This window comes from Scardinius erythrophthalmus (assembly GCF_964197995.2).
Source record: "Scardinius erythrophthalmus genome assembly, chromosome: 18".
NCBI classification, from domain to species: Eukaryota; Metazoa; Chordata; class Actinopteri; order Cypriniformes; family Leuciscidae; genus Scardinius; species Scardinius erythrophthalmus.
Genome location: NC_138238.1, coordinates 40,151,782 through 40,176,725, shown reverse-complemented (window position 1 = coordinate 40,176,725; position 24,944 = coordinate 40,151,782). Strand labels below are relative to the sequence as shown.

Sequence of the window (24,944 nt, the reverse complement as noted above, 5' to 3'; positions counted from 1 at the left end):
ATTCAGTGCTGTTTGCAGATTTTGTTCAGCACTTTCCGCACACAGATGAAATAAATCCATGCAATGTTCTATTCATTTAAAAAGGCTTTGCAACTATATCAAATGGCGCGTAATAAGAGCTGATGAATAGGTGTGGCAATGTGTGTAGGGAGGAAATTAAGACCCATAGAGAGAGAGAGAGAGAGAGAGAGAGAGAGAGAGAGAGAGAGAGAGAGAGAGAGAGAGAGAGAGAGAGAGAGAGAGTGTGTGTTTGATGCAGGAGCGGTCGAGAGACTGTAGGCGGACCGTCAGTGAGTGTGTTCGGGACAGGAGACTGACTGCCACACACACTCCACACACCCGACTGAAGCAGAGAGTCACGGTAAGTGCTGAGGAAGGATGACTGCACTCATTATATAACCGCATAAAAGCGATGAAAACCAGTAATATACGTGTTGATACATTTGGAACGCGAATTTATTGTTTATATATTGTTATCGAGATTTTTGGCTTATGTAAGGAAATTATAAAAAAAAATCAATGTGTAGGCTATATCTATATATATCTATATCTATATAGAAGCATTTCAAAGAAAAAAAAATCCACAATCGAAGTCAACATAAAATAGCTTTTAATGCATTCGATTGTTTTGCTTGTAAAGTGATATTATTGTCCCTATAGTTTGTCTATGATGCATCGAATGCACATGCAACTGTAAATCAGGCACATCGTTTGCTATATCAGACCGATATATTGCCATATGCAGTTTAAAAAATCGGGAAACAGAATGTATCACAAGAAATGCGATGATAGATAAAATATTACACATGAGTAAAAAAAAAAAAAAAAAACACAAAAAACAACAACATGGCTAATAGAAAGAAATCTGGCAATGGTGCGAGTGAGCTCGTTGATACATTTGTCAGAGTTAGTGTCTAATCATTTAATTAGCTAACAATTAAGTTCGTCTCTACTTCTTCCACAGCGAGATGGATAGTGACGTGTAAAGGCTGGTTTGACTGGAGCTCGTCGGAGATCCACCAGTGACGCCCAGTGATTCCCAGTGACTGACTAAACCAGGATGAGGGGAGGATATCTCTGTGAATGAATGGCGCCTTTCATCGGAATCTGCACATCATCAGGCATGCGGACCGCAGAGGATCAACGCGCCTGAAGCCGAAGCCACCGCGAGCGTTCCCGACGCGCCGCGCCATGGGGATTCGACACTTTCTGCTGCTGCTCATTTATCTGGACCCGCTCAACGTGTTCTGCACCCTGACTGCCAAACGAGCCAAACCTGCGCCCAAAAGAACGCAGAAACTGAAGGAACTGAACGGAACCACCGTCGCGACGCCCGCGTCCACGCAGCGCGTCACCCAGGCGCGCGCGCACGAGACCTGCCTCGGGTACTACGACGTGAGCGGCCAGTTAGACGTAGAGTTCGAGTGCAATAACACCGATCACCGGTACTGTTGCGGGTCCTGCTACCTGCGCTTCTGCTGCCAGTTTAAAGGCAACCGGTTAGACCAGAGAACATGCAAGAATTACCACAAGCCCGACTGGGTGAAAACTGTGCCCCCCTCACCTATCCCGACAGGTGATACCTACGACCCCAGCATGGACCAGACCAACACCGCGGTCTACATCACCTGTGGGGTCATCGCTTTTATTATAGTCCTTGGGGTTTCCACTAAAGTCGCTTATGACAAAGCAACCCAACCTCCTCAGGAAATGAACATTCACAGGTGAGCAGCGCACCTTCAGTCGCACACTAAAGAAACTTTAAAACTAGTTCTCTGACATCTTAACAAGATGCTCATATTCTGGATAGAAGAGATCTGGCCATCTGCAGTCTCTCTGTTGTTCCTCCATATAGAGCATCACACACTCTTACAGGGCTGTGTGTGTGTGTGAGCAAAATTGCAATACGAGTTGTGATATGCACCAGTCGCTCTAGAGCCGAGCAAACAGCCTTCGTTTAGTGTTAGAGTGAGAGGGTTTAGGGTTCGTAGCAGACGCTTCAGGAGTGTGTGTCCACAGCATCATCGAGGAGGGCTTCAGAACATTTTAATTGCAAAGTTTTGGATTTTTTAGATGTGAATGTAAAATAAATTTCCTTAATCATAATGTCTATTATCTCACATCTGTTTTGTTGGTCCTTTTGTTGCATTGCTGCAAAACCACCTTTATTTCTGAGAGTGTAGAATAATGTGATAATATAATGCAGAATTGCAACGTTTCTTCCTCCATCCCATGTGAACGGCTGGGTGGAACGCAGAGCTTTCGATTCACATTACATGGTCACAGGTGAACGTAAAAAATGGTATTTAGTCGGACGTCTTGCTCTTGCTTTGAAAAGGATATCTGCTAAAAACTGGCCTGTATTATATAGTCTACACTGGAGCGCACAAATAAACAAGCAAACAAACAAACAGAAAATGTATGTAATGTGAAAGTGTGCTGTTGACTCTTCTGTCAGTTCAGCCACTGCAGGGAAACTAATACGAAAATAATTGAATTTCTCAGGGAACGGTAAACATGAACAGAGCGAACGAGTTCAGATCCTCTGGGCTTCCAGTATTTCCAGGTGCAAGACTGAGACGAGGCTCACTGATGATTAACACTTATTTATAGACCTTTCTTTCTTTCTTTCTTTCTCTACAAATCCATTCAGATTAGAGTAGAGTATCTGGAGGAGATCTTTCACCTGAACGCTGTTCGCTGATGTATTTCTCCGATTCTCCACAGAGCCCTTGCAGATATACTTAGACAACAAGGACCGATTCCTATATCTCAGTACGACTGTGAGAACTTTGCTGCGATGAACAGCTCCTCCAAAGACGACACGCCACAGCGAACGGGCTCCAAAAACCACTACACCCCCGTCCACAGCTCCAAATCCAATCACGGTGAGCGGCCTGATGCCAATCTAACGTCTAAGCCGGCTTCTCCAGGGTTGTTGTGTTTGGTCACTTTAATGAAACACTTGACTGATTTACCTGAGCTCTGTTCCAAAAGCTAGTGATCCTAACCATCACACAACCTCAAGTCAAGTCAGCTTTATTTCTATAGCGCTTTTTACAACACAGAGTTTTTATTTCTATAGCGCTTTTTACAACACAGAGTTTTTATTTCTATAGCGCTTTTTACAACACAGAGTTTCAAAGCAGCTTTACAGAGATAACAGGAAAATAATGCAACAAAGTTTGTGTCTAGAAGAAAATAGCGTCACAGTCCAGCTTAAGTAAGTTCAGTGATGGATCATTTCTGTCGTAAAAAGTTATTAATTTAGTTCATTTATATATATGTAAACCGTGATTCAGTTCAGTTCGGTTCTCTTATAATGGTGTCAATACAGGAGATCAATATTATTGTTGGATATTAAATGTCCCCAAGTGGACGATTTGGAGCAATCAACATAATCATTAAAACACATAGCATGAACAAATAACAGTCTGTTTTAATTACACTGAACGCTTTTTAATAGACAGTTTTTAGCATGAAATTGTATTTTTTATTATTTGTAAAGCATTTCTCGTCTCATCCGCCATCTTGAATTTTTTTTCTTTCTTGAATGCATGTACTCTGGGATTGCAGTCTGAGTATTTTGCCAAAGTGAGAGATCAGAGTTGGCATCTTAACTAAACAAGCTACGTTTGGAAGAGTGTTAGCATCTGCACCTCCTATGATGCCTTAAAAGCCGTCTCTGTAGGACACCGGATAGGCTTTGGACAAGCTTCAGTCACAGTTAATGTGAGCATGTGTATCAGGGGCTCGTGTTGGACTGCGTGTGTTTCAGACCGTGTGCCAGACGCCTCCCAGCAAGCAATAGCCGCCATTTCACCGTCTCGGTTCACTATAGACCCGATATAGTCCGGCTGTGAGTGGCACACTTCTAGTCAAAATAACATTGAATTTGGTTACATGTCATTTTTGCCAAAATTACTTGTGTATTATATTCCATCATGGAAGCAAAGTAAACAGTGATTACAAGGTGTTTGGTTTCATTTCATTGCACTCATTAATTTCACTTCTTCACTCATTATTATGTAATTGATGACTAGTCTATTCTTGGGCTCTGGGTTAGACGTCTATTACATTTTCACTGACAGCCCAAATTTTGCCTTGTGTTTGGACAGCTATTAGACATCTTTTAAACGCAAAATCGCTTGCTGGGCTGTCAGTCAGATGGGTTATATATCATGTTGGTCTCATTGCAGCATGTGTTCTTGTCATGTGATCCGCATGTTAACTCTGACTCCTCATGCCATATTTACATGGGAGTCCATTCCGGATGAGCCGTTCAGATCCGCACCCGCTCTGCCGTGTTGGGATTGAAGGCTGTGCTGAATTTCATTATGGTCAAGGTCACGGAGGGACTTTGTTGGACGTTCTCATGAGTTATGATCACACAAATGGCAGCTTTGACTTAAGGGAGATAAATGTCACTCATATGGCAACAACCACAAACTGAAGGAGATTTATGTTGAACACCAATCTCTCTAGCAGATCTATAGCTCCTGAAACCCCTTATAAAGCACTTTAAGGGCGACTTATACTGCATATTTTCCTTATCCTCATTACAAAGTGACCTTGAATTGCAGGATGACGTAAATAAGAGCGCTTGACACCTGACCTGGGATCAGGGTCAATATGGCAGCGGAGGTCATGAAACGCTCCAGATCTTCTTGCTCTTTTCTCCATTCATCAGCTGTTGCAATACGAGTTTGACAGCATTTGTGGCATGATGATGATGATGATGATGATGATGATGATGATGATGACGACCACAAAAGCAAAAAAAAAATTTTCCTCCAAATGTTGGGTTACAGTGAGGCCAATTTTGGAGGATTTAAACACAAAAATGTGATGCTTATAATGATAAAACAGCACTTGCATCTTTCTTCTGTTAAAGAGTGTGTATTATTTGAGCTGTAAAGTTGTTCTCATCAGTTTCACGGTCGTTTTGGGGTTTTAGTCGTTATGTTGTCATGGCAGTGAAGGTATAATTGGAATTATCTGTTACACAAGGATAATAAGCTTTTTCTCTTTCACCCACACTCATGGCAGCAGGTCTTCTGTTTATGTTGTGGCTATACTAATGAAACAGAGTTTATATTTTGACCCATGCACTCAGTGTAAGACAGATTTGTGCTTTTTCAGAATTATTCTTTGTTTTTACTCTAAATTCCTTTAGTGGTAATCAGCACTATTCCAGAAGTTGGTCCTGGGTCGATGTTAAGGGCCAGTGTTTGTCAGTGTTTCCCTCAGAGAGCGGGCCGGTCCCGGGTCGATGTTAAGGGCCAGTGTTCATAGAGCGGGCCGGTCCCGGGTCGATGTTAAGGGCCAGTGTTTGCCAGTGTTTCCCTCAGAGAGCGGGCCGGTCCCGGGTCGATGTTAAGGGCCAGTGTTTGCCAGTGTTTCCCTCAGAGAGCGGGCCGGTCCCGGGTCGATGTTAAGGGCCAGTGTTTGCCAGTGTTTCCCTCAGAGAGCGGGCCGGTCCCGGGTCGATGTTAAGGGCCAGTGACGGCCTTCACATTAGCGTGTGTAATTGCAGTGCTGTGAACTGAATCAACTCACAGAGAAAACGCATGTTCACACGCACTGATGCACAAGAGAGTTCACTGCAGGGAAAGACTTTGGTCCAAAATGATGTTTACGACATGATCTTGGTTTTCACTGTCTGTGAATAATTAGAGTTTTTATGATATGATACACAACTGGACTCTCTTTATCGAATCATACAGAATATTGTTTTAAAATGGCAGCCGTGACGAAGTGTAAAAAATGCTTTGCTTATAGATGGATTCACACTGAATCTCAAGTGACTAAAGAATGATTTGACAGTGAGAAACATGAATGCATAATATATTAGATTAGAAATATCCCTGAACAAATAATAACACAGCCTTTCTCCCAAATTAAGCGATGAAAGAAAGAAAGAAAGAAAGAAAGAAAGAAAGAAAGAAAGAAAGAAAGAAAGAAAGAAAGAAAGAACGAAGCGCAGAGAATGCGTTTCTGTAGGCGTTTGTGTGTATTTACTCAAATATTGCTTTAAGAGATCAGCATTGCATGCATAAAATTTGTCGGGCTTATTAAACTATAATGTAATTAGTTTAATTAAGATGTGGAGCGCCAATGGGCAATTCCATAATGATACAGCTCTACACATTTTTGAACTTATAGCCTCTTCATCGCTACACTTAGCAATTAATATCAAAGTTGGACGGGCCATAAAGTGTGAGTGTATTTCTCCCTGTGGTTTGCAAGGCCTCGGCATCATCCTCACACACAGACAGTGTTCCTCCTCACACACAGACAGTGTTCCTCCTCACACACAGACAGTGTTCCTCCTCGAACACACGCGGGTCAAAGCGCAGCTTCAAGGACTCTCGCTAATGGTTTCCGGCTCTGAAGCCATTTTCATTTAAACTGCATCTCAGATTCTCTGAGCACTTTTGGGGATTTCCTTAGGGGTGCAAAATAACTGCCTGTTAATTTCAGCTTCATAGTCAGTAACGGCAGCGCATAATGAATTCTCGGCAAGGCGGCTCACCTGAGCAAGAGATGCTCGGAGTTCTTGGGGTTTCGAGTGAGAGGATTTTATCGTGGCTTTATTGCGTTCTGTACCTCCTGCCTCATGTTGAGTAATTTGATTCAGAGGACTGTGTCAGATCTCACTCTTACCTCAGTGTTGGGTTCAGGGGCGTAGCACAACATCCCGGGCCCTATGCACAGGCAGTCCTGATGTTCCTCAGGAAAAACAGAATCAGAAAGAAACAGAAAGGCAAACCCTCCCAAAGAAAGGTCATTGTCATGTTACTAATAAGTATTTTTTGTTGGCATATATATACTGTATATATATATACATATATATATATATATATATATATATATATATATATATATATATATATATATATATATATGTATATATATATATATATATATATATATATATATATGTATATATATATACATATATATGTATATATATATATATATATATATATATATATATATATATATATACATATATACATAATCATTTTGGTCTCTTGAATCATCCAAACAAATCAAATCTTACAAGAGATCTGTAGTTTTTTGTATACTTAGTCAAAAGTCCAAATGGCAACTATTGTTGCCAGTGGGCAAATACCTTGTGAGTGCATATCTCAGAGACACCAGGCAACAAAATTTTGTAGCAAAATAATTGTTAAGGATTTTTTTTAAGCAAATGTAAATTTACTCAGTTTATTAATGTTTTTACTTCACATCTGGACATTTTTACTCCACAAAATGTATATAAATAAATTGAAATATATTTTTTTTAAATAGTTTTTTGTCAAAATAAAAAATAAAACAGTTTTTTATGTAAAATTCACCTTATAAAAGACCCACATTTCTAAATGTCATTCATGGGGATAACATGGATAATTTGACATGGTTTAGTGTAAGATTTTTTTTTACCATATTTTGGAAAATGCAGTTCTCTTACGAGAGGTTCTCTCGTATTGCGTAAGCTTGCTTACGCTGCGGGAAAGTCTTCTTTTCTCGAGATACTGAAGCCAAAAATTATCCTTAATTTCATTTTTTGTCAACGCAGTGCAGCTGCGGGCAGCTGAGCTAGAGCGGCATACTGCGCGCTCATTGGCTGCCGCGCGGCAACTGCTTAAGCCTACCAGTGAGCCTGGCGTGACGTCACGCCCAATGAGGGCGCGCGCGCCCTAGCGCGTCACAGCCCGCCAGAATGGGCGGCGTCAGAGCATATATAAGGAAGGCTCGTAGGCTATATTCTCTGATTTCTGTCTTTTCAGCGAAGCACTCGCATCGCTGATCTCGGAGAGGAAGCCGTCGCCGTTGTCCTTCAAGGCCCAGCTAACGAGCCAGCTTAGGTCAGCCTGAGGAAGCCGGACGATCTTCGCCGCCTTCAGCCTGCCGTGCCAGCTCAGCTATCCGGCGAATATCCTTTGCAAGCTCTTTTGTGTGTGTTCTTGCTTCCGCAGCACTTTCTAAAAGAGCAGAGGCGTTGTTGCAAATGCCTCGCACCACGTGCGGCTCATGCCGCTCCGCGCTCAGCGACGGAGACCGCCATCTTCTCTGCGCTCTCTGCCTGGGCCGGGACCACGCAGCCGTCGCGCTTTCCACGGGCGGCTGCGCTTTCTGTGAAGAGCTGCCGATGTCGACCCTGCGGGCTCGACTCGCCCTCTTCGCGGAACCTGCTCCTACTGTCCTCGGGCCGCGTAAGAAGAAACGCCGCTCGCAGCGACCACCGGAGCCCGAGACTCGAGCCAAGGCCTCGCCGGAGCCTCTCCCGCGAGCCTCGCTCTCTCCTTCTCCGCCCCCGCTTCCCGACGCGCAGCCGACGGCTCACGCCCTCGATGCCGTCGCCTCAGGGGATGAAGCGGATGATGACGCGCTACTGGACACGTGCTCACTAATGGCGTCGGACAGCGAGGAATGGTCCGGTTCTGTCCGCTCCGCCTCCTCCACCAGAGCGTCCAGCAGGACTCACGCCAGTGTGGACGCCGAGCTTCTCCGCCTCCTCACGGCAGCAGTCGAACACCTGGGCCTCGAATGGTCCCCGCCAGCGGTGACTCCGCCCAACAGACTCGACGGGTGCTTCTTGCCCGCCAGTCGACGAGCTCCAGTGTCCAGGCCAGCGCCTTTTCTGCCGGAGCTTCACGAGGAGCTTACCAAATCCTGGGACGCTCCAGTTTCGGCCAGACTCCGTTCTCCGGCCTCATCTACTCTCTCTCGCGTAGACGGAGCCAAGGAGAAAGGGTATGACCGGATCCCACCGGTCGAACCAGCGGTTGCAGCGCATCTTTGCCCCCCATCCGCGAGATGGCGCTCAAAGACTGCCCTCCCGTCCAAGGCCTGCAGGACTACTTCGGCGTTTGCCAGCCGCGCTTTCTCCGCCGCTGGGCAAGCCGCCTCAGCCCTGCACACAATGGCGGTTTTACAAGTTTTTCAAGCCGACCTCCTCAGCCAGCTCGACGAGGGAAAACTTGATAAATCTGCTTTGACCGACCTGCGCAGTGCGACGGATCTCTCTCTTCGCACGACGAAGACAGCAGCCCAAGCGATCGGACGATCTATGGCTTCGCTGACTGTCATTGAGCGCCACCTCTGGCTAACGCTAGCCGACATGGGAGAGCAAGAGCGGTCCGTTTTTCTCAACGCCCCGCTCTCACCCGCCGGCCTCTTCGGCCCCGCGGTAAGTGGCCTCGTGGACAGCTTCTCGGAAGTTCAGAAGGCGTCACAGGCCATGAACCTCTTCCTGCCCCGCCGCTCGAGCTCCACTGCAGGCCGCTCTAAAACTCAGCCTCCTGCACGCAGCCCCACGCGGCGCCCCTCCCGACCTCCAGCATCGCAGCAGCGTCAGCGCGGCCGACCCAGGTCCCGCTCCACCAGCCAACACAGGCCGCCACCCCCGCGGGGTCCCCGGCCTAGAGTTTCGCTGAAAACCGAGCCTGCGAAATCCTCCTAGCACTCGCAAGGAGGAAAAGACGGTTGAGTCCCGCCGCGGCCGGACCGCCGTCGAAGCTAACCTGTATCCCTCTGCCAGTCCCCTTGATAAAGGCTACTGCAGTAGTGTCCACCGCAGCCAACGAGCCAGTTTCTCAACTCTCTCGCCTGCACACAAACGCCGTTTTTACGGCGACCCAGATAAATCGAATAAAGAGTGTAAAATCTGGTCATTCGGCTCACGCCGTCAGTGCTATGAGTGTAGTAAACATGCCCACACCCCAGTGCTCATCACTACACACAAGCACAATCCCCCCTGTGTACCCCACAGAGTGCACTCACATAAAGCGCGCTACGGCCGCTCGAGTGTTAGCTGTAGGTCACGTGCCCACAACCCAGTGCTCACACCTACACAGTGCCCGCTCTGCCTCACACATTCGGGGACGAAAGCACTCCACTGCCGGCTGTGCGTTAATAAAGAGTCCTGTGCCCGCTATACAGCACGCACGCTCTCATGTACACACTCACGAGCCCGCCCCGCTTCCGCGCCGCGAGCCGTTGCTCAAAACGCTCTCTCACAGCGTCATTCAGCCGGCTGCCGCTATCAGCGAGCCCCCGTCTCCCCTCACTGTCACTGCGCGACTCGCGCACATACCGCCACAGGCTCCCCGTCCCGCGCTGTGCGGCGGGCGGGACCCGGAGGCTATCCGACCCCTAGCTATGAGTGCGAATGCATGGAAAGCTATTCCGGGAATGTCGGAATGGGTATTAAACACAGTGATAAAGGGCTATTCGCTTCAATTCGCTCGCCGCCCCCCGCGTTTTCGCGCCCGGGTCGAGACACAAGTGAAAGCAGATGCAGCCCATCTGCTTCACGCAGAGATAGCGAATTTACTGCACAAAGGTGCCATAGAACGAGTTCACCCTCTGGCTGCCGAGGCAGGCTTATACAGCCGCTATTTCCTCGTACCCAAGAAGGGCGGAGCGCTCAGACCTATACTAGATCTGAGATATTTGAACAAAGCGCTCGTGAAACGACCGTTCAAAATGCTCACGACCGGTCAAATCCTCGCGCAGATTCGCCCGGGGGACTGGTTCATCTCTCTCGATCTGAAAGACGCGTATTTTCAGATTCAGATTATTCCCCGTCACAGGCCATTCTTGAGATTCGCCTTCGACGGTCAGGCATATCAGTACACCGTCCTGCCGTTCGGCTTGTCCCTGGCACCCCGTACTTTTACGAAGTGCATGGACGCGGCCCTCGCACCCCTGAGATCGAAAGGGATGCGAATTCTGAACTATCTGGACGATTGGCTCATTATAGCGCAGTCAACAGAGGAACTAGTTTCTCACAAGAAAGCGCTTCTCGGTCATTTGGAAAGCCTGGGTCTTTCCGTGAACTGGGACAAGAGCTCTCTAACCCCCAGCCAGTCTATCACTTTCCTGGGTATAGATCTGGATTCGGCGGCGATGACGGCCAGACTGTCAACACAGCGCGCGCGCCGTGTTCGGCACCTCGCCGCTTCCGTTCAGGTGGGAAAAGTTTTTCCCCTAAAAACCTTTCAGAGGCTTTTGGGCCATATGGCGTCAGCCGCAGCGGTCCTGCAGCTGGGTTTACTTCGAATGCGCCCGCTTCAGTGCTGGCTAAAGTCGGAAGTGTCCCGCAAAGCATGGATTTCGGGCCGTGCACCAGTCAGAGTGACTCAGCGCTGCGTCTCAGCCCTGCAGCCCTGGCTGGCGGCCGAATGGTTTCAGCGGGGAGTGTCGATGGGGGTCATCGCACACCGCAAAGTGGTCTCGACAGATGCGTCCAACATGGGTTGGGGAGCGACTCACGAGGGCAGTCCGATTTGCGGCCGGTGGTCGAATACGGAGAAAAGCCTTCACATAAACTGTCTAGAGATGCTGGCGGTCGAGAAAGCGCTGAAGCACTTTCTACCACTCCTACGGGGACACCATGTGCTAGTCCGCTCGGACAACATGTCAGTAGTGTCTTACGTGAACCGCCAGGGCGGAATCAGATCCAGAGCCCTGCGCGCTCTCACAGAGCGCCTCCTATCCTGGGCTCAGGGCCCGCTGCGCTCCCTAAGGGCAGCTCATGTACCCGGTCGCCTCAACGACGGCCCGGACAGACTGTCCAGGGACAACGTTCCCCCAGGGGAATGGTCTCTACACCGCCAGACGGTCCAAGCGCTTTGGCATCGCTTTGGCAAAGCGGAGATCGACCTCTTCGCCGCGAGCGAGAACGCTCAGTGCCAGAGGTTTTTCTCGAAACACGAGGACGCGCTGGCCCAGACATGGCCCAGCGTTCCGCTGTATGCGTTCCCCCCGATCTCGATGCTGCCTCAAGTGCTAGCGAGGATCAGGGAGACGAACTGCGCAGCGCTCCTCATAGCCCCGCGCTGGGAAAACCAACCGTGGTTTTCCGAGCTAATGAGGCTGACAGACACAGCCCCATGGCCGATCCCGGTGAGGAGAGATCTTCTCTCTCAAGCTCGAGGATCGATTCTGCATCCCCATCCAGAGCACTGGTCTCTGCATGCGTGGGAAATCAACGGATATTCGTTGATCTGCCAGAAGGGGTAATTAACACGATCACGCAGTCCAGAGCCCCCTCGACGAGGCGGCTCTATGCGTCTAAATGGTCAGTGTTTAACAAATGGTGTGTGGAAATGGGTTCTAATGCTCAGTCCTGTGGAGTCCCACAGGTATTGAACTTTCTCCAAGAGATGTTGGACGCGGGCAGGTCCCCCTCCACGCTCAAGGTTTACGTCGCGGCCATAGCAGCGTTCGCCGATTCGGCGCGCGGCCGCTCACTGGGCAGGGATGAACTCATCACCCGTTTTCTGCGAGGGGCCAGGAGGATGAACCCTCCCCGGCCCCCGTCAGTCCCTATTTGGGACCTGTCCCTGGTCCTAGAGTCCCTGAAAGTGCATCCGTTCGAGCCTTTGGACTCTGTGGAGTTGAAATACTTGACGCTTAAAACCGTTTTTCTGCTAGCTCTGGCTTCAGTCAAACGAGTGGGCGATTTGCATGCGCTGTCTGTCAGCGCGTCGTGCCTCGAGTTTGGACCTAACGACTCGTTAGCCATTCTCAAACCGAAGCACGGCTATGTCCCCAAAGTGTTAGGTACTCCCTTTAGGGCTCAAGTCATTACCCTATCGGCCCTGCCGTCATCCGGCAGTGAGGAGGGTGTCAACCGCCTTTGCCCGGTCAGGGCGTTAAGGTGTTATGTCACGCGCTCTGCAGCCTTCAGGCTCTCAGAGCAGCTTTTCGTTTCGTTTGGAGGGCGCGCTAAGGGTCGCGCCGCCTCGAAACAGACGCTATCCAGATGGATAGTGGACGCTATTGCGGCAGCATATGCGTCAAAAGACCTGCAATGTCCGTTGGGCATACGGGCTCATTCCACCAGAGGCATGGCCTCATCGTGGGCATGGTCCAGCGGGATTTCCATTCATGACATTTGTATGGCGGCGGGCTGGGCGTCCCCCTCCACTTTTGTTAGGTTTTATAACCTGGAAGTTCCCGCTCTGCAGGCAAAACTTCTGTCAGTCTAGTCGTGTTCATGTCCTGCCCATATGCGCAGGTTGTACTATTGACTAGCTTGTCTGTTGAGCTGCACGCTCAGGGTCAGTATACATAGACCGGCCTTGCCGTTCTTGCGTTCCCTAGATGTGCTTATGAACATGTGTTGGCCCGCACCGCTGGCCACCTGTTTTTCACCTCTATGCTCTTCATAGAGTCATATGTGATTGTTAGGCTCGCACGGCGTGGACAAGGGGTTCCCGCAGCGTAAGCAAGCTTACGCAATACGAGAGAACCTCTCGTAAGAGAACGATACTCGGTTACTCACGTAACCTCGGTTCTCTCTAGAGAGGGAACGAGTATTGCGTTCCCTGCCGTGCTTGAAGCCTGTAGCTCGTGTCGCTTCATTCGACAGAAAACAGAGAATATAGCCTACGAGCCTTCCTTATATATGCTCTGACGCCGCCCATTCTGGCGGGCTGTGACGCGCTAGGGCGCGCGCGCCCTCATTGGGCGTGACGTCACGCCAGGCTCACTGGTAGGCTTAAGCAGTTGCCGCGCGGCAGCCAATGAGCGCGCAGTATGCCGCTCTAGCTCAGCTGCCCGCAGCTGCACTGCGTTGACAAAAAATGAAATTAAGGATAATTTTTGGCTTCAGTATCTCGAGAAAAGAAGACTTTCCCGCAGCGTAAGCAAGCTTACGCAATACTCGTTCCCTCTCTAGAGAGAACCGAGGTTACGTGAGTAACCGAGTATCGTTTTAAAAGTAAAAAAATCAATCACTTTAACCAGTAGATGGCTGCAGAGCTCTAAAAGTACTAAAAGTTTAAAACTAAAAGACATCTTTTCACAGGTTTTTCCAGTTAGATTCATATCTACATATTATGAAATCACAATTATAACAATAAAAGTTACTTTTTGTTAAAGCTTAGCAGTTTTTGTACTGAAAAAAATCTGTTTTTAGTAATTATGAAAAATCATAATTGCCAATTATTGCTAATTTTAGATATTATAGCCTATTAATTTAAAATGAAACATGTTTCAAATTAGGCTATTATAATGGTGTGTTGTACGCAAACAGGATTGTTAGTGTACAGTTTATTTATTTAGCTTTTACCTCAGATTACATTTATAACCAAATTTTCATCTGAAAGTGTATGTTCTGCTCTTTCAGTGGGTTGTCTCAGTTCATTTTTTAGCACTAACGATTGTGGAGATATTCAAGCAGTTTAGCATTATAGATTTCGTGTTCTAGTTTGTTCTCACCTTTCTTTGAAAAGAAGTCAGTTACCAATTGTTTCCCCTCATTTTGTTTTCTTTCCTTCTCCTGTCTTTCCTTTCTTTTTTTGGTGGCCTGATATGGCTTTCTTTGAGAAAGACATTTCTACAGCAGAAGATTGCGCTCCACCAGATGCTCAACTAACTAACATAAACAAAATGTGTGCAGATGGACTAAACCATTTGGCACATTAGCAAGGGGTGGGACCGTGAGACCTTAGATAGTCTTTACTTTTTTGTATACAAAATGTAGTCAGTCAATCAACCAAGTTATTCAGCCAATACACTAACTTTACATTTCATCTGACATTCATTATGAAATGTATTTATTCATGAAAATATCCAGGTAAAATAAAATATATTCCAGACTTTTCAAGGGCCCTCTCTCCCCTTGGGGCCCTGGTAATCAGTACTGGTTTTACCCCGAGGCCGACGCCCCTGGTTGTGTTGTTGTTTTCTGTTTGTCCAACTGTTCCTAGTGATCCGAAGCAAAAGCGTCTTTGAACATGCTGGCTCTCAGTATGAGAATCTGACAGACTCTGTAAACAACATTTTAACTCAGTGTTTCCTACAGCTCAACCTTTTGATTCTTCAGCCTTGTTCTTCCTGTTGTGCTTTTCGTTTAGCTATGAAAAGCACACCTCATTGACTTTAAATAGTGGTGGATTTATTGGATAGATTAATGAATGGGGTCATGGCATGAGAAATCAAATTTGCTTTGATCTTTTGACATATACTGTACGAGGACTTTGTACCATTAAAATATCCTGCAAGTTTCAGAGCTTAAAGGAATAGTACTTCAAAATGAAAATTCTGTCATCATTTACTCTCCCTAAAGTTGTTTCAAACCTGTATGAGTTTCTTTCTTCTGCTGAACAAAAAAGAAGATATTTTTCACAATGTCGATAACCAGAGTATTTATTTTCCTACTATGGAAGTCAATGGGGTCCATACACTGTCTGGTTACCGACGCTCTTCAGCATATCTTCTTTTGTGTTCAGCAGAAGAAAGAAACTCATACAGGTTTGAAAAAACTATAGGGAGAGTGAATGATGACAGAATGTAGATTTTTAAGTACTATTCCTTTAAAACATCGTCCTCATTATAAAAAAAGCATTTATTTAATCAAGCTCCAAAAACAGCTGGTTTTGATATTGGGTGATCTGTGACTTCACACTGGCAAATACATTTGCATATTCCCGCCTCCAGAGCAAGACGTCAACCAATAGTTGTACATCATCGCACCATGCCCCCCCCCCCCACCCCACTGGCGTTCAGTCACTCAGCGGCTGGCATTGCCTTCAGCGTCGCGTCCAGTTTAACCAGCTGGTTTGAGTCTCTGCACAGACGTCAATGTCAGAAACAAGTGGATGGTTTATTTTAATGGCGTCCCAGATCGTGTCGGAGGATTATATGTTTGTTCTGAGCATTTGACCGAGGCACAGAGTAATGACGAGTTCACATAGAAACGTTTGCTGACAGATGAAGACTGTTCTGGATCTAACAAACCATCAGTAAAGGATTTCATAATCCTTCGTCTGTAAATGACGGTTTTATGTGGATAATGTTTTCAAAGCACTTGCTCGCGTGTAATAGCGAGTGGCCGTTCATAGTGTTTGCTATGCAGTGACGTTAGCCAATCATAACAGAGGGCATTTACCAGTTTGCGGATAAACCGGTCACACACAACCTTCTGACGTCTGACTGATAGTTTAGACTCTTTCAAGTAAAAGTCTTTTAGTATAATTGTACAGACGTCCTTCAGCTTGTGCTTCACGTGTCTTTCTGCTGTCAGATCTGACCTGTTTTATCAAGTAAACACAAGAATAACTTTCATATTGTTAGATATATATTTAAACTGGACTGAAGTGACTGAGGTTTACTTGATTATCATACATCATTCTTTAGAAAAATCATGAGCATCATTATTGGCAGATAAAGAGTGACAAATTATATTTATATGCATTTTATGTCAGTATCTGCTTTACTGTTATAAAGATCTCGTTGATTTACATGACAAGCATCAGAATCTATATGAATATCAGCATCTGCACCAAATTGCATATTTTTGCTCAGTTTGATCCTGTTTTTTCCTCTATCTTCTCACTACTGTATATCAGACTATGAGCCATAAAAGCCTGATGGATCAAATATGATACTTAACATAAGACACTTTTTTTTGTTGATTTTTAAAAAATATTTTGTCTAAAGTTTAAATGAAACTGTTCCATTTAAACTTGCATTTGCAACAGTGTACAATAGTATTGTAATGTCAGTTTTTAAAGCATCTTCTTTTGTGTTCCACAGAAGAAAGAGAAGTGCAGACAGGTTAGAAACATCATAATGGTGAATACATCATTTATGTCAGAATACTCATTTTTGGGTGGACATTTGGTGGAGCATTTGGATTCTTCACTAAAGCCCAGAAACACGCAGATATGATGCTTCTTGTTTGAGTGAACGCTGCACTAAACTCCCAGATGGTGCTCAAGGTTATCGTTATGCTGCTATTTCATTGATAATTAGAACGTCAGGAATTAATATAAGACCTCGGACAGTGCCAGCATCTAATATTCTGTTGTGTGGACAAGGTGACTTTACCTATGAATTATGGAAAGTCATAAGTCTTGAAATGCACTGGGGATTAGTCCTGTTCTGCTTCTGACGGGTGTTTACTCTGGAAGGAAGAATTGCAGTGATCTTCTACATGTGATGATGATCTTCTACATGTGATGATCTTCTACATGTGACGATGATCTTCTACATGTGATGATGATCTTCTACATGTGATGATCTTCTACATGTGACGATGATCTTCTACATGTGATGATCTTCTACATGTGATGATGATCTTCTACATGTGATGATCTTCTACATGTGACGATGATCTTCTACATGTGATGATGATCTTCTACATGTGATGATCTTCTACATGTGACGATGATCTTCTACATGTGATGATCTTCTACATGTGACGATGATCTTCTACATGTGATGATCTTCTACATGTGACGATGATCTTCTACATGTGATGATGATCTTCTACATGTGATGATCTTCTACATGTGACGATGATCTTCTACATGTGATGATCTTCTACATGTGATGATGATCTTCTACATGTGATGATCTTCTACATGTGACGATGATCTTCTACATGTGATGATGATCTTCTACATGTGATGATGATCTTCTACATGTGATGATCTTCTACATGTGATGATCTTCTACATGTGACGATGATCTTCTACATGTGATGATCTTCTACATGTGACGATGATCTTCTACATGTGATGATGATCTTCTACATGTGATGATCTTCTACATGTGACGATGATCTTCTACATGTGATGATCTTCTACATGTGATGATGATCTTCTACATGTGATGATCTTCTACATGTGACGATGATCTTCTACATGTGATGATGATCTTCTACATGTGATGATGATCTTCTACATGTGATGATCTTCTACATGTGATGATCTTCTACATGTGACGATGATCTTCTACATGTGATGATGATCTTCTACATGTGATGATGATCTTCTACATGTGATGATCTTCTACATGTGACGATGATCTTCTACATGTGACGATGATCTTCTACATGTGACGATGATCTTCTACATGTGATGATGATCTTCTACATGTGATGATCTTCTACATGTGATGATGATCTTCTACATGTGATGATGATCTTCTACATGTGATGATCTTCTACATGTGATGATCTTCTACATATGATGATCTTCTACATGTGACGATGATCTTCTACATGTGACGATGATCTTCTACATGTGATGATCTTCTACATGTGATGATGATCTTCTACATGTGATGATCTTCTACATGTGATGATGATCTTCTACATGTGATGATCTTCTACATGTGATGATCTTCTACATGTGATGATCTTCTACATGTGATGATCTTCTACATGTGACGATGATCTTCTACATGTGACGATGATCTTCTACATGTGATGATCTTCTACATGTGACGATGATCTTCTACATGTGATGATCTTCTACATGTGATGATGATCTTCTACATGTGATGATCTTCTACATGTGATGATGATCTTCTACATGTGATGATCTTCTACATGTGACGATGATCTTCTACATGTGATGATCTTCTACATGTGACGATGATCTTCTACATGTGATGATCTTCTACATGTGACGATGATCTTCTACATGTGATGATGATCTTCTACATGTGATGATCTTCTACATGTGACGATGATCTTCTACATGTGATGATCTTCTACATGTGATGATGATCTTCTACATGTGATGATCTTCTACATGTGACGATGATCTTCTACATGTGATGATGATCTTCTACATGTGATGATGATCTTCTACATGTGATGATCTTCTACATGTGATGATCTTCTACATGTGACGATGATCTTCTACATGTGATGATGATCTTCTACATGTGATGATGATCTTCTACATGTGATGATCTTCTACATGTGATGATCTTCTACATGTGACGATGATCTTCTACATGTGACGATGATCTTCTACATGTGATGATGATCTTCTACATGTGATGATGATCTTCTACATGTGATGATCTTCTACATGTGACGATGATCTTCTACATGTGACGATGATCTTCTACATGTGATGATGATCTTCTACATGTGATGATCTTCTACATGTGATGATGATCTTCTACATGTGATGATGATCTTCTACATGTGATGATCTTCTACATGTGATGATCTTCTACATGTGATGATCTTCTACATATGATGATCTTCTACATGTGACGATGATCTTCTACATGTGACGATGATCTTCTACATGTGATGATCTTCTACATGTGATGATGATCTTCTACATGTGATGATCTTCTACATGTGATGATGATCTTCTACATGTGATGATCTTCTACATGTGACGATGATCTTCTACATGATGATCTTCTACTTGTCGTTCACAGGAGCTCATTACTTGAAGGAGAGCACTCGAGGAGGCGGACACGACCTGCACAACTTCATCTCCTCTGGCTTTGTGACGCTGGGCCGAAGTCACGCTAAAGGTAACGTAATTCTATATCGCTGCTTAATGACTAACAAACGATTGATCTAAAATCCTGTGATCCTGTTCTTGAAGCTCTTCTGTCTGTTTAGTCTTATGCTGAAATATGCATATCTATTAGGTAATGAAAGCCCGGAAGTGAAATACACAGAGTCGCTTTGGCAGCTTGGTTTCAATAAAAGATTAACAAGAAAGTTTCAATTTCTGAAACTGACAGTATGTTTTATAGAACAATGGCCTCTTACATGTCAATTTCTGAGTTCATGACCCTTTAATGTTGAGTAGTTTGTTAGTTGGTGTCACCGAAGGTTGTTCCCAAAGAAGCCAAAGCTTGAGTTTTACATGTACAAGAAACGAACGGAGCTACAGAGATTTCCACACGCTGCTCAAAGCTTTCAGAAATCAGTCCGCTCCACTGTTCCGGGTTTTCCATTTTCCGTGAGAGAATCCTGTACCAGCTCTTCACACGGCACTTCCCAGAATAGAGTTCACAACAAACCTGTTTTATTTTCTATTTATTTTTTTATGAGATGTGCAAATTTTGCAACCCTGTTATCCACATTTGGGAGATGATTAAATGCACATTTAAACCCTAAATATTTATATTTTTCTAGCATTAACTTTAATAAACATGAAAATTAAATTTCATTTGATTATCATTTCAATAGAAATGATAATTATAAACACAGACACTGTATCAAGTGGATTTGATACAGTAAACAGTAAAAAGTCCGGGTGGTCAATGTCCGCTCGCTCATAGGGATTAAATATAAACTTCACTGAAAATCAAATAAGACTATGGGCCCTATTTTAACGATCTGAAACGCAAGTATCAAACGCGAAACGCAAGTAACTTTGTGGGCGGGTCTCGGGCGCTGTTGCTATTATACCGGCGGGATAAATGACTCTTGCGCCCGACACAAATCTAACATGTGTTGGTCTGAAGTCGCTTCATTACTCATAGGTGTGGTTTGGGCGTAACGTGAAATAAACCAATCAGAGCGTCATCTCACATTCCCTTTAAGAGCAGGCGCGCTTGTTCCATGGCGGATTGCTATTATAACGGCGGATTTGCCAGGAGCGGTTCACAGCCGAGGAGACCGGCGTTCTCGTCAGGGCCGTAAAACACAGAGAAGTGACATTGGGGACGGAGAAACACACCCAGATTAGCTTCGGTTAAACAGGCGTATGATAATTTGGGTAAATGTGTAAGCTATATTTATGCCTATTTTTCACATCTTCATGGACACAACAATGATTTCCCTCGTGTGTTAATATTTTTCCTTGTAATTATGTATGATTTTCTAAAAATGAAAACTGTTGCTTCTGTGTGTAGATGAGATAAGCAAAGTGTGTGTGTGTTGTGCTCACGCTACATTATGGCCAAGCATGTGCCCTTAAAATAGCATCTGAATAACATGAGCAACGCGCCACTGACTTTAGACGAGGTTTCTCCTGGTCTGTGGAGGAATTGTTTTCTGAAACTGCAAAATAGCACCAGAGAACGTTTGCGCCGGGACACGCCTCCTCTCTTCACTGAACCGCCCCCGGGAGCGCAAGTTCATTCCCTAATTTACCGACGTGCGTCTGTGGAGGGAAGAGTCCACTGTGCGTCGGGTGAGAAATAAATAGGAATGACACATGCGTCGCTGTACAGTCAATTGCGCTGGGAGCGAGATAGGGCCCCTATTCTCTTAAAATACTTTTTATTCACACACCTTCAGCATTTCTCATATTATCAGTTTATTCGCTATAGTTTAGAAAATGGTAATAGAATATGAGCAGAGCTCAGTTGATATTTGACTGGTTTTGTCCGTCCTTCTGTTAGACTGTCTCACACATGAATTATGTTGAATATCTGTCAGCTGTTAAATTTAACTACACAATTAGATAATACCAGTTTAGCTCAACCAATCACCAAGCAATGCTTCATTGTGTTCAGTCTGTGTGTAAAAAGAGCATTAGCAATTAAAGAAAACACACTTCAGCAAAACATGATCAGCTCAAAGTGTCCCAATCATTATTGGCCCCAAATTGTTATAAATGTCACAGGTAGTCACTGTAAGAAGAATTGTTGGGTATAATATCTCACAGTTTACTTTATTCTGCTCTCCTTACTTACAGAAATGAACTATAGTGTCCTGGGGTGCGTTCTCCGATAACGTTGTCTCTTAGCGCGCTACGAAGACTCTTAAGGTATAACTTAACTGAAGGTATACCAAATACCTTCTTACGTGCGACGTTACCCGGCGCTGTCCGTGGCGATGCTGCTGAATTGGTTGATATCGATGACTCGAGAATCAATTATTCTCTCGTGCAGGGGCTGCTTCACTGCGTTAAGCTAGAAAGTGGTGTTCTTTATAAAATAATCACTTCAGAAATAGTTTAAATTGCATTCATTAGGACTCATGGGATATTTAAAAAAATAATCCAAACTATACTAGCCTATACTTGCCTACATATTTTAAAATTATAGGCTATCATATATTGCTGCCATAATAACCATTTAAATTTTTTATGTGCTTTCTTCTCTTTCCCATTTTTGTTCGCTGAGGTGGCGCTGCGATGAAATATTGTTCTTGTAAATACTTTCCAGCATTTCAGTAAATAAAAGTGTACGTCACGTAAGGTGCTCGGCAGTGATCAAAAAGGATTTAAACAGTGGATTTTGAATCTCTTTTTGTAAACTCGGAGATGTGGATTCAGACGGCAATTAAATTACCACACGACCTGTTTGTCAAAAAACAGTAGGTACTAATTTGGACAGGGATTTTTACACAGGTTGGGTGAGAAAAAACACTGATATTATGGATTCGGACGGCACTAAAATAACCGACTTACCCCTGTAAATGTTTAAAATACCGGACGAGCCCATGAGAAAGTGTCCGAATAGGACTTAACAGTAGCCTATGCTTTCACTGGCCTTTAAAAGCGCTCTTTAATTACAATAAATTTATAAAATTGTATTATATAATAATATAATTAAAATTCTAACAACAATCATTGTAATGACAATTTTATTCTTTGCATGAAAACACTTGAATTAGCCTAATTGAACACTGTCTGGGTGTATTAAAACTTCTGAATTATATTCATATAGACCTGCAACAGTGATAAGGTAAAGCTAAGAGTGGTCCAGACCAACCTTACGAACGTATGACTTACAGAAGGTGTACTTAACTAAGAAGGTTTCAGAAACCACGTATTAACGAAAAGGTACTTCTTAAGGTACAACTTAAGAACGACGTAGCGTTAAGGTAGTTTCGGAGAACGCAGCCCAGATCACACTAGTGAAAAAAATATCAAAAATTATATCTCTGGTGTCTGAATAATGTTTGGTTGGACTGTATGTTATTTTAAAGATTTCTACTGAAAAACGAACCCTTTTGAACATGTGTGAAGGGTGTGTGTATCATCATCATCTCCACATCTGCAGTGTAACATGAGTAATGTGAATGTTCTGTGAGAGAGTGGAAGGTTTGCACCCGCCGCCTGATTTCTAACACGTACATGAAAACATCGAGCTTCATCTAATAGCCTTCGGTAAGGTGCCTTTCTTCATCCCACTCGCGTACAAGCCTTCCACATGTGTCAGTTCTCACTGGTTATGCAGCGATTAATATTCATGCGCTCTCTGCTGACTCAGACTGGGAACAATGAATCTACTCTCTGTGCAGAAGAATCGCTCATGAAAACCTGACAATATTAATGGCATTTCTGGAAGTCCTTTAAAGGGCAAGGAAACGCGGTGAGGAATGACGTGTGTTATAGCCGTCATGAGTGTGTCGTGGGTCAGTAACACACTACAGCTCTTAAACAGGGGAACTCGTAGTGATCGTCCAGAATAACCATGAGAGGAAAGACAATCTCCATTAGGACTGCAATTTCATTTCCTCAGTACAAAGCATTGACCTAAAATCCATTTATTCCCCCTGTCTGCCTGCAACCTGCCGGAGACGTGTGTGTTTTGGGTTATGTGTCTTTAGTGCCCTTTTCACAATGGGCTATTCAGCATCTCGTGGTGGCGGTGGAAGGGATGGCTATTTTTGTTGGTCATAAAACATGAGAGAAAGGATCTGGACGCTTCAAGGCGAATGAATGCTTTCCAGACTGATGCATTTCAACATGACAAAAACACCCTTCACTTCTCAGCCGGCTGTGAATATCTGCAGATCTACAGCCCGGGTCGCCATGCTCTGTGATTGGCATTCTGTTTTTACTCTGGACAAGTTCATCGTGCTGTATGTCATTTACAGGGACCTTTTTTAATTTTCTTGGGGATTTTTACGACAAATGTTTAATGCATATCTTCTAAAAGTTCATTATTTTAGACGTGCACTTGCATATATTTGGCTTTAAAGACAGTATGCATGGACTATGTAACATACGTTCTAACTATAAAGGTAAAACTGTTTTGATATGAGACTGCTGACGTTGAGATGTCTAGTTTCTGCAGGATTCAACATTGACAACGATCACAGTATTGACTAAAGTCTGTGTGTTTAACTCAACATGGATGAAGAAGAGGTTTTGGAAAGACATATTTTCAGTGTTCATGATTTAACAATCAGTGCGGGTTGTACGTCTCACAGCCTCGTTTAGCCATATAATATACAGTCCAACCAAACATTATTCAGACACCAGATATCATTTTTGATATATTTTTTCACTAGTGTGATCAGGACACTATAGTTCATTTCTGTAAGTGAGGAGAGCAAAATAAAGTAAACTGTGACATATTATACCCAACAATTGTTCATACAGTGACTACCAGTGACATTTATAAACATTTGGGACTAAAAATGATTGGGACACTTTGAGCTGATCATGTTTTGCTGAAGTGTGTTTTCTTTAATTGCTAATGCTCTTTTTACACACAGACTGAACACAATGAAGCATTGCTTGGTGATTGGTTGAGCTAAACTGGTATTATCTAATTGTGTAGTTAAATTTAACAGCTGACAGATATTCAACATAATTCATGTGTGAGACAGTCTAACAGAAGGACGGACAAAACCAGTCAAATATCAACTGAGTTCTGCTCATATTTATTACCGTTTTCTAAACTATAGCGAATAAACTGTGATAATGTGAGAAATGTTGAAGGTGTGTGAATAGATTTTGGTTTGACTGTAAGTCCATTGATGACAATGATCACGTTTGATTCATTCCAGTGAAACCAATGTTTTCGAACACATCTCTCCTCCTGATAATGATGACTGAGATGTTTCTCTCTCAGTGTGTGTGTCAGTGTGTGTGTCAGATGGTTTTTCTCGGACTCTCTCAGTGTGTGTGTCGGATGGCCGTTCTCTCCGTAACTAAAGCCGACATGTCGTGGAATGTTTTACTGCTTGATGAATTGCTGTGTTTCTCTCGGTCTTGTCGTCTGACTGTTGCCATGCCACTGGTTCTCTTCATCCTCACCTCTTCTGCCCTGCGCTCCAGAATAGCCCAGGCTTGGAGATTCACCATGGTGATTAAGGGTCGTTGAGGAGGCCGACTCTCGCTGTGCTGAAACATGTCGTCGAGTCATCATTATAAAGAGGCTCTGTGAATGTTGTGTTGCTCTCTGATGGTGAACGCTTCACATGTGGCTGATCAAGAAAACAAACCCCTCGGCCAAAAGTTCAG

At 44.0% G+C, this 24,944-nt stretch overlaps 1 protein-coding gene across 2 annotated transcripts in view; it reads left to right on the top strand.

The window, feature by feature from the left end:
- The first annotated feature begins 234 nt into the window (after window positions 1–234).
- Window positions 235–24,944, top strand: part of LOC308706605 (shisa family member 6) — a 96,209-nt gene continuing 71,499 nt past the window's right edge. The window contains exons 1-4 of one of the 2 annotated variants that reach the window (XM_081392362.1): window positions 235–361; window positions 965–1,724; window positions 2,728–2,888; window positions 19,216–19,314. In XM_081392362.1, coding sequence (XP_081248488.1) covers window positions 1,084–1,724; window positions 2,728–2,888; window positions 19,216–19,314 — 901 coding nt within the window. In that variant the 5' untranslated portion in view covers window positions 235–361; window positions 965–1,083. The remainder of the gene's footprint in view (window positions 362–964; window positions 1,725–2,727; window positions 2,889–19,215; window positions 19,315–24,944) is intronic. The other variant, XM_081392363.1, reaches the window with a different exon arrangement.